Source organism: Pristiophorus japonicus, chromosome 13, assembly GCF_044704955.1.
Source record: "Pristiophorus japonicus isolate sPriJap1 chromosome 13, sPriJap1.hap1, whole genome shotgun sequence".
Classification (NCBI taxonomy): Eukaryota; Metazoa; Chordata; class Chondrichthyes; family Pristiophoridae; genus Pristiophorus; species Pristiophorus japonicus.
The window spans coordinates 107,950,345-107,966,348 of record NC_091989.1 but is presented as its reverse complement, the minus strand read 5'-3'; the positions used below and the strand labels follow the sequence as shown (position 1 = coordinate 107,966,348).

The window sequence follows — 16,004 nt, the reverse complement described above, 5'->3', positions numbered from 1 at the left end:
AACATCTGTCCATTCTAACTGAACTCAAAACTATATTGTATTTTTTGTTGGTTGTATACGGCACAATATTATTATCTGCCAGGACGCAAGAGTCAAAAATGGCTAAAGACAGGTCGTGCTAAGAACACACAAAATATCCATGACGAGAAGCGAAGTAAGTAAATTTATCTCGCCAGTACCATTGCACTTACTGTCTCACCAACGATTACAGCAACGACTGACATGAGAATCTCAGCCTGTGAAGCAAAATGTTGACACCAGGCACAAAACAGGATCTGTATCAAAGTATATATGAATAGAAGCACAGCGAAATTAGATTTACTTGGACTAGAACCGGTGAACACCCTCAGCCGCAGTGTTAATTTGGTGAAGTCCTGTCGACTAAAAGCCTAAAACCATTTCTCCCAAGCAAATACCTGGAAACAAATTATAAAAAGGACAAGCCACCAAAATATTTCAAGTGGACGCTGGTTCAGCTAATGGCGAGCAAGACATGTTTGTGCTCTGCTGTTGCTGATAATGTTAAGGCTCTGAAGCCTCATATTTAGTGAGTTACAGACTGCGAAGTCAGGAAAACCTCAGCATAGCAGAGGAACTAATACTACCTGCAGCTGCAGATATGGGAAGCCCTATATTTGTAGAAGGCCCAAAAATTAATTCAGTTAGTGCCATTATCAAACAACAGTGTCACGTCAAATTAATGATATGGCCAAAGATGTCCTAACTCAATTAGTGATCCATGACATTAGCATCCAGTACTTTGCTCTGCAGCTGGACAAATTGACCGATGTGGCAGGCTTAGCTCACATTCTGGTGTACACACAGTACATTTAAAGGTGCAATACAGACATTTGGTTTTGCCAGTCGCTGCATACCAGAACAGCCGGCGAGTAGATTTTCCAGTTGCTTGACAGCTTCATAAAATCAACATATCATCTGGTTACAATGTATTGGCATCTGCACCGATGGAGCAAAGTCAATGACTGGCAGGCACAATGGAGTAGTGACGCGCATCAGAGCAGATGTTCCCAATGCGATGTGGGTGCACTACACAGTATAGATAGGGAAGTTGTCAAAAGCAAGCCTACCAAGTTGAAGGAGGTGCTGCACAATACTGTGAAGATGGTAAACTTTATAAAAGCTCGACCCTTGAATTCCAGAGTATTTTCCGCTCTGTGTAATGAGATGGGAAGAGGACACATCAATCTATTGCTCCACACAGAGGTTCGATGACTGTCATGTGGCAAGGTCTTGACACTTTTCTTTCAACTTCACTCAGAGGTCAAGTTATTGGTTACAGACCACCCACAATTGTCTGCATGACCTGGCTCTCAAGGCTGGGCGACTTCTCAGATATATTCTCACCTGAATGAGCTTTAAGGGCGGAGTGCAACCACCTTCAATATCCAGAACAAAATTAAGTCAATGATTTAAAAAAAACTGGAATTATGGGCTCGCTTTGTGGAGGAAAACAACATTGAGATTTTCCCAAACATCCTCGAATTCCTGACAACGAATGAACTACAGTCGCAGGACAGTGTTAAAGGTGCCATCAAAGCGACGTCTCACTGAAGTGGCGAGGCAATTACACAAGTACGTTCCCTTATTGGGAAACGCAAACAGCTGTGTTCACTACCCTTTTACAAATTTTTCTGCAGTACCCGTTGCTGCAACATTTGTTGATAAAGAACAAGATTCTGTCCAGGACATCGCTACTGATGGCAGACTCAGGATCGAGTTCCAACAAAACTAATTGGCTAAGTTTTGGGTCCAAATGCGAGTGGAGTTCCCCGAATTGTCAGACAGGGCTGTCAAGGTTTTGATACCATTTACTATAACCTACCCTGTATGAAAGTGGATTTATCATCACTCACTGGAATGAAATCAAAGTATTGTCAGCACCCGAGTGTAGAAAACAACTTACAACTCAAATTAAAACCTATCACTCCAAACATTATGCGCCTATGCTTAAACATGCCATTAGTGTCATGGATGAGGTTGCAAGTAGTACTATTAAGCCATGGTTATTATAATAGTGTATTGTAATTTGTTCATTTTGTGCAATGTTTCCGCATTAAAGGGGTTAAAATATTAAACTTGTATGCTGGTAGAGTACACGGGCAGCTGGTAGATTTGGAAGGGAGTACACAATAAGTAAAGTTTGGGAACCTCCGATGTAAATAACTTATGAAAAAGAATGGACGTTCTGGAGGGAGAAGAACAAAGTACGTGAATCTTAAGCAAATAGCAACTGGGAATTGGGTTTTGGGGAGGGAAGACCAAAGTTACTTGTGTACAGAGAGTTTTGTAAGGTGACAGGTAAGTAGTATCGCTATGTTTCAGTATCAGCAGGGTGTATAATATTTTAAACTTTGAGTGATGTATTTGCTTCAAGTAATTTGCTGTTTAGAGTGAGATGAACTGCTGTTATATCAAGGCTACAGCGGGACCTCGGTAAACATTAAGCACCACACTCCAGATCCTTGATTGCTATTTAAGGAGACATTATAGCCTCAGACCAGAATTAAAAATTATTTTAAAGGTGCAAGTTGGTTTCAAAGATTATTTTATATTTATCCTCTGATCTGTGTAATATCCAGAATACCTGAAACTCAGGAGCGACTGTCAAAAGCATGATCAGGTAAAATTACTGGAGAGAATCACCGTGAACTAGATGAACTCCTCATGCTTTCCTTTGGTTCTATAACCCAGCTATACTACTGCTGTGCCCTAATACCCTGCGCCCCCCCCCCCACCTCCTGTAACTCCCTTATTTTGCTGTACCCCTCATCTGTAAGAATAAGTGTATATTAATAATAAAATTGATGTATAAATGTTGAAAGTGAAGATTATACAGAAAGGCTGCAGTTTAAACTAAGACAAAATGGATACCTTCCAAATTCATGTCTTCTCTGGCTGAGCGGAGCTTAACAAAGGAAGCATGGCTTTGAAACTAGAAAGGTATTAATTGGAAAGCAATTAGCCTAATCAAGGAATGGCACTGGTCCTCCAGAAAGACACGAGGGGGGAAAATCAATAAGGAACTGCCCTGGAACCAAGACCCAATCCTGGGGTTTTCTGAGACAATGGACCATGAGAATAAAAAGTCAAGCCCAAAGCCTGCTCATTCTCTTTTCTCCTCTTAGCACACAGCAAAGCAGGAAAGCTCCCGCCACAGAACCAGAAGCAAGGAACAATGCCATGTGCTTTGCCCTGACCCAGAGGGAAGTATACATCTTTATAAATCTGTAACTCATTATTGTATCATTGTACCTTTTGTAACTAAATAGAATCCGTAGGATACTCGTCTACTGCTGGTTTGTCTGATAGGCTATGTGCATGCATGTGTGTGTATGTTTAATAAACTTATTCCAAATTGTTTTAAAAGAATTAGTCTTGCTGTTAATTTACTGCCACAGATTTAGAAATCGTAGTAACCACCACCTTATTTATATGTTAAGTATTATATTGCAGGACTCCTAAAATTCCTGCTTATCTTTTACATTATTAAGATGTGATGAATGGGCTTCCTCATTCGTAATTATCTTATCTTATCATTTGCACTTGCAGCCCTTCAGTGCAAGGAAGGTTACTTAGAAAACTGGTCAAAAACCATTACGATTCAACTTGGGCAAAGAAAATGCAGCAATGAACAGGACTCAAAAGGAAAGGACAAAGTTTAAAAACCTGCAGACATTTTTATTAATAAATTCTGCCATTTCATCTGTACAGAACAAAGAGCCTGTATGTTAGGATTTCATTAACATCTCAAATTACACAGCATGATCGGGAACAAGTACCTTGTACGTTCATGAAGCGGATTTTATACACAGAAAAAAAATTTACAAAACCCTACAGTTTGTAAATTTTACTTCAACGTGACATCGACACCTATAGCAGTACAACACACGACCTTTCACGTCTTGTCTGTACAACACGCAGGGCGACGCCAAGGAGTCTCACTGTACACAATTTCACTACAGATATTCTGTATTAAAAAATTTTAAACACCCCTAATACAAAGGAAATTAAAAAAAAAAAATCCCTGGTCTGCAACATGCAGGCCACCCCCTCACCATGATGGCAGTCACCAAAGTGACCAGGCAAATCCACACGAGAACTTAAAACAGAAGGCAACAGAAAAGAGTCGACAATTACAGGCTGTGACCCTGCTAGAATTTATTAGTAAACAATAAATAAGGCTGAAGATTCAACACAAAAAGGAGAAAATAAATGTGCATGATACTTCTGTTAGCAGTCAGATCAGTATTTAAAATGTACATTTCCTGATTAGATTGTTGTAGATTGTTGTTCAGAAGCAATTTGTGTAGAGGACTATGATTGATGGGATTTACAACACAGTCTAGTGGAATGGTGGTCATTGGTAGCACCCTCAGGTGCATCCAACAGAGATCCTGTCAATGACTGATTGAAATCGATTAAAGCAGCCAGTTCACTTTGTGCAAATAAACCTTGCATTAATGACCACGCTGTTCACACTCAGCTTAAAAAAAGGACTTCAAACAACTAGCAGAGTTTGGCAATTGTTCGAACATTATTTTTAAAACTGGCTAAAAATACTGCCACAGAATTTTACTGCTCATATTTTATTTCAAATCAGCGTTATTTCTTACAACATACTGATATGCAAAAGTTTAATGCTGTTCACCTTATGCCACCTTAGTATGCACCAATGTGACTGCACAATTCAGCAACATATCACAGCGTGCATGTGAAAACATCTCGTATGAAATTACCTCGTTCTAGAATTAAACTAAACAATTTCAGGCTGCCTTGTTTCCTACTAGTCAGCCTTAGCCCCAGAGTACCATAGTCAGAAAGTAGCTGTGAAATAATAGTGCACCAATGTAGAGAATTACAGATATGCGTTAATGAACCTTGGCTTAATTCGTAAAAAGGTCATTTTCTAGCCTCACTGGGGGACATAAAAAGTGATGCAACTTTAACATAATTGTAGAATAAACTGTCGTCGGTGTTGAGCTTTGTGGATGGTCTCCTTTACGACCTTTTGTACTTCAATTGAAAAATGAAAAAAATCTGTAACTGAGACCTCGAAGTGCTATCAGCCCACGAACTGGAGCTGACAGTCCGAGTAACCCAATCATCAAAGCACAGCATACAGATGAAAATGGCTACCACAATTTTACGCAACGCCAAACATTTCAAATATACAGCGAGTTACGTTTGGCCTCAATACCTCTAGGCACCTTAGAGTGGCTCAATCCTCACATTCTGCACAAATATGTCCCTTTAAACCACTAACACTCAGTATTTCATTTACAATGTGGGCTTCAGTGGGTGAAACCATAGCCAGCTTGTCTCCACCTCCTCCCCATCACCACCAAAAGCATGAAAAGAATATAATCTCCAAAAAGAGCAAGACAAGTGTGTTTTGTACAGTCGCCAAAATAATGACAAAACAAGAAATTTACAGTCGCCAAAAAAAAAAGAGGCTGAAGCAGACATGTGTTAAAAGCATCCTACAATCTACTTGAACTGATACAATTCTTTGGAATCATTCCGTTTGTGGCAGTTACCTTTACTACAGGTGAGAATCTCTGTTGGATGAGACTGCTACCAGTAAGACTCGTTTGATCTGGGTGAACATGATTCAGATACACAATGGGAACCAAGTCTACAGGAAACTAAAGAGAGGAGTCCTGCTGGAGCAGAAGCAGCAGCTTTTGGCTCGCACATTTGTTCCGCAGGTAAAATCTGTGCAGAACAAAGAGAGAAAGTGTAAAGGATCGGATTGCGTCTGCTGCTCTTATTTAAGGAGACTATACAGAGGCTGTACAAAGGCAGGCTTGGGCCATGCTCTACCTATCCTTCAGCTCCCGTGTCACTCGTTTGGTGATCCTGCCACAGGTCATGCCCAGTAGAAATAGAACGCAGACTCCAAGCGCCAACAAGCCCATAAGGTAATTTTTGGACGGAGAGGTCATAACTTGATAGGCTAAGTCTGCAAATCCCTCTGCAGGGGCAACCTACAAGAAAAACAGTAATGTTATGTTAACTGAGAGGCTTTAGCCTAAAGTAAAGCAAGATTATACACCATTAAAGGCAGGCAATAGATGCTTGATGAGCACCTGAAAGGTTTTATGGACATGAATAGTTATACAGGTCTCCCCTCGCACCCCACCCCCTGCAATGCACCATCCACCAAAGAGGCAAAATCGCATCCTGAATTCCCCATGTTGTGAGCTGACTTGTTACAATTCTGTTATTCTCCTCCCAACACCCCCTTTCCAGCCCTGCCGAAAAACACAGTTTGCTCCCTGGCAACGCTGCTCAGATCAGAAATTTACTGCGAGGAATCAAGCTCATGCCCAACATGCCAATCAGTTGTGAAAGTCGAGGCTTGCTGAAGCACAAGGTTGTTAACCAGCTCCATTCCTGCTTACACGTGGAGAAAAATCTAGTGCTGGCAACACACAGCAGGGTGGAGAGAAAAGAAGGAAATTTCAATTGTGGGGCTTCATGGCCCCTCTCTACAAAGAGAATGTTTCACTGTTCATGCATACCTAGCTCCCCAGAAGCGAGTTGGATGCAGTGGCACGCTGCCTAGGATCCCTTCCCCAAACACTGCGACTTGCATTACCTTGGCTGCATAACTCCACATTTCCAGGCGATCTTGTAATCTCTTCTTACAGTCTGGCTGCAATCTCACCGTTTTATCTTCCAGTGCCTCCAGTAAACACGACATTTCTGGGGAAAGAAGAAAAATACAATTCAATAATTGTCAACCTTTCCCAGGAGCCCACCACAGGAAGCTGGTGGCAAGCAGCGGACTTCACACAGGAGACCCTACAACAGATTGCTGCTCAAATAATAATGGGCTTGGATTATCTGCAAATATTCAAAAGAAAAGTTACTGAATGAAAAATTAATTGATTAAAAAGTGAAATTATTATTTTTTTAAAAAGTAAAAAAAAAATTATAAATATAATGATTTAGGAGACTGAGGCAGTGTTCCTGACACTCAGAGCAGGGGCAGTGAGAGCCTGTCCTGCTGTGTTGGAGCTGCCAAAGGTAAGTGGAAACCTGGACTCCCACTGGCTCTGGAAATGCCAGAACCAATTAGCTTTTAAGCAAAATCTTTTGTAAGCCTACACACATTAACAGAGGAGACTGCTAATGCACGATCATAGATTAAAGCCCACTTAACTTTTTTTGATTTTTTTTATATAGAAGACAGACTTGCATTTATATAGCCCCTTTCACAACCTCAGGATGCCCCAAAGCGTTTTACAATCAATGAAGTACTTTTGAAGTGTAGTTACTGTTAATGTTGTAAATCTGAGCCAATTTGCACACAGCAAGGTCCCACAAGCAACAATGTGATAATGACCAGTTAATCTGTTTTTTTTTTAAATTGGGGTTGGTTGAGGGATAAATATTGACTAGAAGAACTCCCCTGCTTTTTTTCAAAATAGTACTATGGGATTTTTTTTTTTTTTTTTTTTTTTAACGCCCATTGGAGAACAGACAAGGCCTCGCTTTAATGTCTCATCCAAAAACAGCACCTCCGATAGTGCAACACTCCCTTCACTCGCCCTGGAGTGTCAGCCTAGATTTTTGAACTCGAGTCTGTGATGTGACTTGAACCCACAACCTTCCAACTCCGAAGCAAGAGTGCTACCAACTGAGTCACAGCTGACAGTTTATAATGGTGGGGGATGTTGGTGCTGAGCAATGGGACATTTTCCCACACACTCATTCTGGCCAGGTTATTCATTTGAATAGCATATGAACAATCTTCTCCCTTCCACTTTCCTCACCAACCACTCTAGTGCAATCCACTTACGTCGTCCCTTGCCAGGTAGGATTGAAGCACACTGGTGTTTGATATCTAGGCCACAGGCTGCATGAAGCACTGGATCCACAAAGATGTCAGCTTTACTCTCTTGCAGCATGTTCAGCACCTCCTACGGGACAAGGGATAATTCAATTAAACAAAACCAAAGCAATCTCTGCTCGCCAGACACATCCAGAAACAGATTCACAGCCTAGAGCTTTCCTGCTGGCTGAGTAAATGATGCAGTGTGAAATTTGCCGTACAGACCAGGAAAGAATAAATACATAATCCATCACTTCCAAAAGTGAACAGGACACTGGTATCACCCACATGGTGGGTGCAGTGCCATAATGTGTCAGCAGGAACAAGTGAAATCAGCAGCTACATCCTTCCATCGTATTACAAACATGTGAACAATGACAGACAGGAAAAGACACTCTGGTCCATCCAGTCTGTCTCTCACAATTTGTGATACCTTGTTCATCACAATATATACAACTCCCCAACCCACCTGATATAAATACTATGTAACGCTATGTATAACACAGAAACAGGCCAATCACCCCAACAGGTTTATGCTCCACCTCTTACTTCATTTAACCCATCAACATAGCCTTCTATTCTTTTCTCTCTCGTGTACTTATCTAGTTTCCTCTTAAATGCATCTATGTTTTTCAGCTCAACCACTCCCTGTGGTAGCGAGTTCCACGTTCTAACCACTCTTTGGGTAAAGACGTTTCTCCTGAATTCCTCATTGGATTTATTGGTGACTATCTTATAGTTATGGCTCCTAGTTTTAGACTCGCCCACATATGGAAACATTTTTCCTACATCTATCCCATCGAATCCTCTCAGACCTCTATTCAGTCATCCCTCAGCCTGCTCAGTCTTTCCTGATCGTTATAACCTCAGTTCTGGTATCAACCTTTTGAAATATTTTTGCATCTTCCCCAGTACTTCTATATCCTTTTTGTAACAGAGACCAGAACTGTGCACGGTACTCCAAGTATGGTCTAACCAAGGTTCTATACAAGTTTAATATAACTTCTGCTTTTGAATTCTGACTATCATTTTCCAATCCTCTTGGCGACAGGTGTGGTGCCGGAGGACTGCTAAAGTTATACCGTTGTTTAGGGAGAAATGGATAGACCGAGTAATTACAGGCCAGTCGGCCCAACCTCAGTGTTGCGCAAATTATTGGAAAAAATTCTGAGGGACAGTATTAATCGTCATTTAGAAAGGCACGGATTAATCAATGACGGGGGTAAAGCATGCCTAAAACTCTCCTATTTAAGAGTCGTGCTCGATAGCACCCTGTCGTATAGACGACATCTCCAAAACCTTGGCAAGGAACTAAAGAGTAGGGTCAACTTGATGCAGAAACTTGCCTGATCCACATGGGGAGCAGATGCTCAAACCCTCCATATGGCAGCACTCGCCCTGCTGTACTTTACAATGAATTACTGCTCTCTGGCATGGCTATCAAGACTGCATGTCAAATTCGTTGATGTCAAGCTGAACTCTGAGAATTATCACCGGTGCGCTTTTATCTACAACACCTTGGCTGCCCGCACTTGCAAACATCGCACCACCACACCTAAGCCGAGAACATGCAGTGTGTAGAGAATACAACCACTACACCAGCAAAGACATGCCGATCCAGGCCGACTTGAACAATCTACCACCAACCCGTCTCAAATCTAGAAGGCCATTTTGGACCGTCGCCAAAGCCCTTCAGTGATCTCCCCTCAGCCTTGATGACTGATGGCGAGATGCTTGGAAGAACTGTGACATACGGAATGGATTCCTTAGAGGACAATCCTTCCTCGCAAAATGTGGACAGCCATCAACCGCCTTAGAACCGGTCATGGTTGATGCTGCCACCTTCTCCATACATGGAAGATTAAAGCATTGCCATTATGCGACTGTGAAGCTCCTAATCAGACCCTGGGCACATCAGAGAACACTGCCCTCAGGAAATTCGCAGGCAGCCTATAAGATATCCACACTGTTACACAAGAAGCTTTGGCCTGGATATCGGATTTGAATATTGACATTTAATTTGCTTTGCTACTACCATACGAGAGATGGTGATAATCAAGAACAGTCAGCATGGATGTGTTACGGGAAGATCATGTCTGACTAACTTGATTAAACTTTTTGAGGAGGGTCGATGAGGATAGCACATTTGATGTAGTCTACATGGATTTTAGCGAGGCTTTTGACAAGGTCTCACATGGCAGACTGGTCAGAAAAGTAAAAGCCCATGGTAATCCAAGGGAAAGTGACAAGTTGGAAGTGGCAGGAAGCAAAGGGTAATGTTAGACGGGTGTTTGTGACTGGAAGGCGGTTTCCAGGAGTTCTGCAGGGCTCTGTATTAGGTCCTTTGGTTTTTGTGGTATTATATTCAAGGATTCAGACTTCAATTTAGGGGGCATGATTAAGTAATTTGCAGATGATACATAAACTGACCGTGTGATTGGTAATGAGGAAGAAAGCTGCAGACTGCAGGAAGAGGACTGGTTAGGTGGACAGAACAGTGGAAAATTGAATTTAATCCGGGAGGAGTGTGAGGTAGTGCATTTGGAGAAGGATAACAAAACAAGTGAATACATAATATATGGTAGAATACTGAAGTGTAGAGGAACAAAGGGACCTTGGAGTGCATGTCCACAGATTCCTGAAGGTAGGAGGATAGGTAGATAGTGGTTAAGGCGGCATACGGGATACTTTCCTTTTATTAGCCGAGGCATAGAAGAACAGGGTGGTTACGCTAGAACTGTATAAAGTACTAGTTAGGCCACAGGTAGAGCACTGTGTACAGTTCTGGTCAGCATATTACAGGAAATATGTAATTGCACTAGAGAGGATACAGAGGAGATTTACAAGAATGTTGCCAGGATTGGAGAATTTTATCTATGAGGAAAGAGTGGATAGGCTGGGGTTGTTTTACTTGGAGCAGGGGAGGTAGAGGGAAGATTTAATTGAGGTGCAAAATTATGAGGGGTCTAGATAGAGTGGATAGGAAGGACCTATTTCCCTTAGCAGAGAGGTCAATAACCAGGGGCATAGATTTAAAGTAATTGGTGGAAAGATTAGAGAAGTTGAAAAGTTTTTTCACCCAGAAGGCAGTGGGGGTCTGGGAGTCACTGCTTGAAAGAGTGGTAGAGGCAGACACCCTCATCACATTTAAAAAGTACTTGAATATGCACTTGAAGTGCCGTAACCTACAGGGCTACAGACCAAGAGCTGGAAAGTGGGATTAGGCTGGATAGCTCTTTTTCGGCCGGCACACACACGATGGGCTGAATGGTGTCCTACTGTGCTATAAATTTCTATGATTCTATTCCTTTAGAAATGTACCCCAGTGTGTTGCATGCATTTCTAATGGCTTTGTTAAAATTGTGAATCTACCCCTAGACCTCCTTGTTCCTTCTTCCTTGAAGTAGCTCAATGATTAACTTTTAAAATCAACAATCCTGTATGAAATGTCTTTACCTTTTTGCAGGCGTCTCCTGTAATCTTCAGCAAGTTGATTTTCAGACACTCCTCCACCTGTCCAGTCTGCTCCTGTGCTGCCGCTTCCTCTGCGCATAGAGTGTTAATCTGCAAAAACAGCAAATGAAACTTCACAGGATGATTCCAGTTATTTTCCCCATCTCCAACAATGCCCCTTTAGCCCAGTCACTATTCCCACCCCCCTACCCTTTCCTCGTCATCACATGTCCAACCCACCTCTTTAGTGCAATGTATCTGCAGTTGAGGGTCCAGCCTGTAGTCCAAGGCTGATTCCTGGATAATCACACGAATCTGATCTTCACAGTCTGAAGACAAACGCTGCCAAGAAATGAGAACGTCATTAGATGGAGCTCAGTCACTTGAACACAAGTTACTCTTAAATCCGTTCTCTCAGCATGTTCGACAGGATATCTGAAGATTCATAATAGCTCAGGTCAAGCCACTGCTTAGGCCGACTCTAAATATAGCTTAGAAATAAATCAAGAAATGTCGATCAGTGGAATCAGTCCAGTCCCTTTCGGCCTGGATTTAATTCTGCTCACTGCAAGTAAAGAGGTGGAAAGGTGGTGTACACAATAAACACAGGCAGAGCCTCAGTGGAAAGAAAATCTGTTGTTCTGCACAATTCCAAAAGGCGCGTCAGTACGGTGTAGTGGAGCTGGCCACTTTCCAAAAACATCCAGGCCCGAAACACCATCTGTTTAATACACTGGATCTTATTCATCCAAACCAACTGGCCTTCCACTTACTTACAGCAGCCACCAATCACTGTAAATACATTAGCTGCCTTCAGTCACCAGATCTTGAGTTAATAAGCAGTTGTGTCAAACGATTTGGAAATCTACTTCTGTGCACTCAGCTTGTTTTTAATCCAGAGGATGAGGTAGCCATTAACACCCAGAAAGATCTCCTCCTGTTTAATCGCTGCTCGGAACATCCGTTCATAAAACGTTAGACTACGAGAGGCTTTCCTCACTCACTAAATGCAGCCTCTGCAAACAACCGAACATCTGCCAAACAGTGGGAAACCTGCCTCTAATTAACACTCAGCTTTTGCTCCCGGTGAGCTGAACTCCCAACGTGTGCCTGCATACATTAAGTTAAATAAAAAGCAAAATACTGAGGATGCTGGAAATGTGAAATAAAAACAGAAAATGCTGGAAAACACCCAGCAGGCCAGGGAGCAGCTGTGGAGAGAGAAACGAGAGTCAACGTTTCAGGTCGATGACCTTTCATTAGAAACTCTTTCTCCACAGATGCTACCCGAGTGCTTTCAAGCATTTTGTGTTTTATATTGAAGTATTAAGTAAGTCATCTTATCTTACCGAATTTTATACTGCTGATTGCAAACTACATAGGCTAGTTTGAATGTACTGTGCACTTTGGAAATCGTGCAATGTTAGACAATGGGAACAGCGTTCTCTTGTATCGAAAGCTCTAACGGATCTGTGGTGAGATCTATAATTCTTGAATTTGAGTGCTCCAATAAAGTAAGGACAGAAGGAGCACAGTCAATATCAAAGACCTGAATGGGGAAGATATTGCTCTGAAAAGTCTTAAGCAGAACATGAAAACTCAGTAGAAAGTTTATAAAATGTTCAGAATGTTTCAAAATCAAAAAAAAGTGAAAAGGCCAAGCTAAAATATGACACTGTTTTCTGGTACATTAGCTAAACTGGAAATGACAGAAAAAGAGCAGAGGTGGACTTTCAGAATAAAGTCAGCTGATACTAAGTGATGGGAAAGCCCTCATACTGCATAGAATCATAGAACTTTACAGCAAAGGAGGTGGCCGTTCAGCCCATCATGCCTACGCTGGTTCTTTGAGTTATCCACTTCACCCCATTCCCTTTCATGTTTCTTTTTGTGCAGTCTATGTCCTAATCCCTCACTTTTAATAATCTTAAAGGTATGACTTCTAGTTACTGACCAGTGGGGAATTTGTTTTGCTTCTGATTTACTTTATCAAAACCTAATTTCTTTGAACACATAACCTTTTTTGTTCTAATGGAGAGCCACGTTTCTCTAGTCTTATCATTAAACCTCTCATCCCTGATGGTACACATTGCTTGGCAGCAAACTTGCAAAAGGGAGAGTGCACCTCAGTGTTTAATCCCATTTGTATGTGGCGACTGATTAAAAGATCTCAACTCACCCAATATTGAAAACGTCCAGTTTCTCTATTTCATCGAGCAGTTTAACATCTGGTAACAAGAAGCTAACAATCCCGCCACAGTAATCAACACAACCATTACTTGCCTGAAGGCAGATACATTTGCTTAGTTATGGCATGTAACAATGAGCACGTGAGTGAGTGAGCGAGTGAGCGAGCAAGAAATGACCAACATGTAATTCAGGAAAACCGTCTCCTTCGTGGCCCACCTGTCCTGTCAGTACCTGGTCAGCATATTTCAGTTTCAGACAGGAGACGACCTGACCCTCCAGCTCTTTGCCATCCTTTACATTATTCAAAACAGACTGGCAGAACTTGGGGATGTCAGCCTTGCAGGCTTTCCTCAGGACTGGATTTAAACGGTAATCTGAAACAGACACACACACAACTTAATTGAAAAGCACTATAATACACAGAGAAATGCACAATAAGAGGGGAAAAACTGGTCACAGTGCGGAATTCAGTCATATGGCCATGCTCACAGTAGGCTTTGAAGCTATACGATACGCCTTCTGGAGACTGTGGGCTGAGTAGAACTATGTGGGTTCATGTCACAGTCATCATCTCAGCTATGTTGTTATGGTTAAGTGTCAGAGACCAGGTGCTTTCCCATAGAGAGGAACAAAGGTGAAGTTACCTGGAGGCTCGAGGGGCTAGATGGCCTACTCCTGTTCTTAATTCTTATATTCTACTTATAACTCTGCCTCAACTAGGCTGATTTGACACCAGCATTGGGGCAGGTTGCCAGTTTGGCTAGAGATTGTCTGCACAGGAAACCCCCAAGAAAGAATACCTTAAAAACCAAAAAAGTTACGTGGCCTTAATGGCTACCACAGCTGCATTTACTAAGAAGACATCCAAGTTTCTCAGGTATTTAAATCCAAGGTTTCTTGACATAACTTACCACGCCTTTTCTTTGATGACCAGCATGACTTTTAAGGAGTCGTGAAATTAAATGTAAAGCATCAAAGGGTAGTGGAAATCTGGAACTCTCTCCCAAACAAAGCTGTTGAGGCTGGGTCAATTGAAAATTTCAAAATTGAGATTGCTAGCAACCTAGGGAAGGGCTTTAAGGGATATCGAACCAAGGCGTGTAAATGGAGTTAAGATACAAATCAGCCATGATCTAACTGAATGGCAAAACAGACTCAAGCAGCTGATAGACCTACTCCTGTTCCTATGTCTCCAGGGACAAACTACCAGTAAATGCATTTGCAATATTTCTCTGACGCCCTACTGTGGCTAACTGGAGTTATTTAATGGGCTCCACTTACTCGCATTCTGTTGAGCAATATCCGAGGATATCAACCTATTTTTTATAAAACGAGAGTTAACCACAGATGATGAATATCTCCACTCACTTCAAAAAAACCTGATAGCATTCACAATCTGGACTCAGATCACTTTTAAATCTGAGAACACAGCACCCAGAGCCCAACTCTGCAGAACTATTAACAGCCTTGTTAAATAGATATGCACTAAATTACCCTGCCACACATGGAGAATTGGATACTGAGCGATCACACAAAACTGATCTGTCCATGGAAGGAGCAATCCAAAAGGCAATGCTCAACTCTCATCACCTACAGTTACTTTGTTTTTTTTTCTTTCCGAGGAGGCAAACCCTGCGGACTAGAAGCTGTGTAGTGAGGACTAGGCTCTGCACTCCTGGGAACACCCGTGCACAGCGAGATTAAAAGTTCCTCGCTCTGCTGACTGTATATGCCCTACAGAAATGAATTTAGGCTACGTCAATTGCTATTCCTGACAGGTGGGGCCCACAGCACAGAATTGCCCATAATTCCACACAAAACTGCAATGATTTGGCAATGTCAGTCCGTTCTTCTCGTCCCTTCACACAAGGCTTCAGGGACCCTTCACTGGGAGGTTTCCAACCCCATGAATTTTGCCAGATGTTCTAGGCTTGGTGGCACTTACCAGTGTTCTGCGTGATTTGGCGCTTGGTGATCATCTGCTTGCACTTGGGGTCCATCAACTCGGCATTCTTATTCTGCTTCAGGCACTGCAGCACATTCTTCGAGTCAGCATCGGCACAGTAACGCTGCAAACACACAACCAGTCACGTGCAGCCAAACTTTCAAATCTTGTTCTTATGAAGCCTTGCTTCAATAAAATTGTTTAGCCCATACACAGTTGCTGGAGGCTGCAGCTTGAACATTCCCCAAATAATAAACAACCATATTAATCACCGCCAAAACGGGATTTATTGGCCACACAGAAAACAGTTTCGCAGGCGGGAAATTCAGCCTTTGACATCTGACACCTTTTCCTGAAACACCAGTGACAAAAAGCAGATTTTGGAGAAAGCATTCAATAAATGCTATTTCTTATATCCATGGCATCTCACAATTTGTTACCACCAGTGATGTAATTTTAGGGTATGCTAATCGTGCCGTTCCCTCTTGCTACAGTGTACCTGCATTTCCCTGAAAGCAGCCATCCTGCTCACTTTAGGTTCAATTGCATCCTACC

General features: G+C 42.1%; 1 protein-coding gene across 2 annotated transcripts in view; it reads right to left on the bottom strand.

Annotated features, from left to right (window-relative positions):
* Window positions 1-5,583: 5,583 nt before the first annotated feature.
* Window positions 5,584-16,004, bottom strand: part of glg1a (golgi glycoprotein 1a) — a 137,882-nt gene continuing 127,461 nt past the window's right edge. The window contains exons 20-27 of one of the 2 annotated variants that reach the window (XM_070897849.1): window positions 15,450-15,573; window positions 13,736-13,878; window positions 11,555-11,656; window positions 11,318-11,425; window positions 7,829-7,949; window positions 6,623-6,729; window positions 5,845-6,008; window positions 5,584-5,736 (exon numbers count right to left, since the gene is read on the bottom strand). In XM_070897849.1, the coding sequence (XP_070753950.1) occupies window positions 5,667-5,736; window positions 5,845-6,008; window positions 6,623-6,729; window positions 7,829-7,949; window positions 11,318-11,425; window positions 11,555-11,656; window positions 13,736-13,878; window positions 15,450-15,573 (939 nt within the window). In that variant the 3' untranslated portion in view covers window positions 5,584-5,666. Of the gene's footprint in view, window positions 6,009-6,622; window positions 6,730-7,828; window positions 7,950-11,317; window positions 11,426-11,554; window positions 11,657-13,720; window positions 13,879-15,449; window positions 15,574-16,004 lie in introns of both variants that reach the window. The other variant, XM_070897850.1, reaches the window with a different exon arrangement.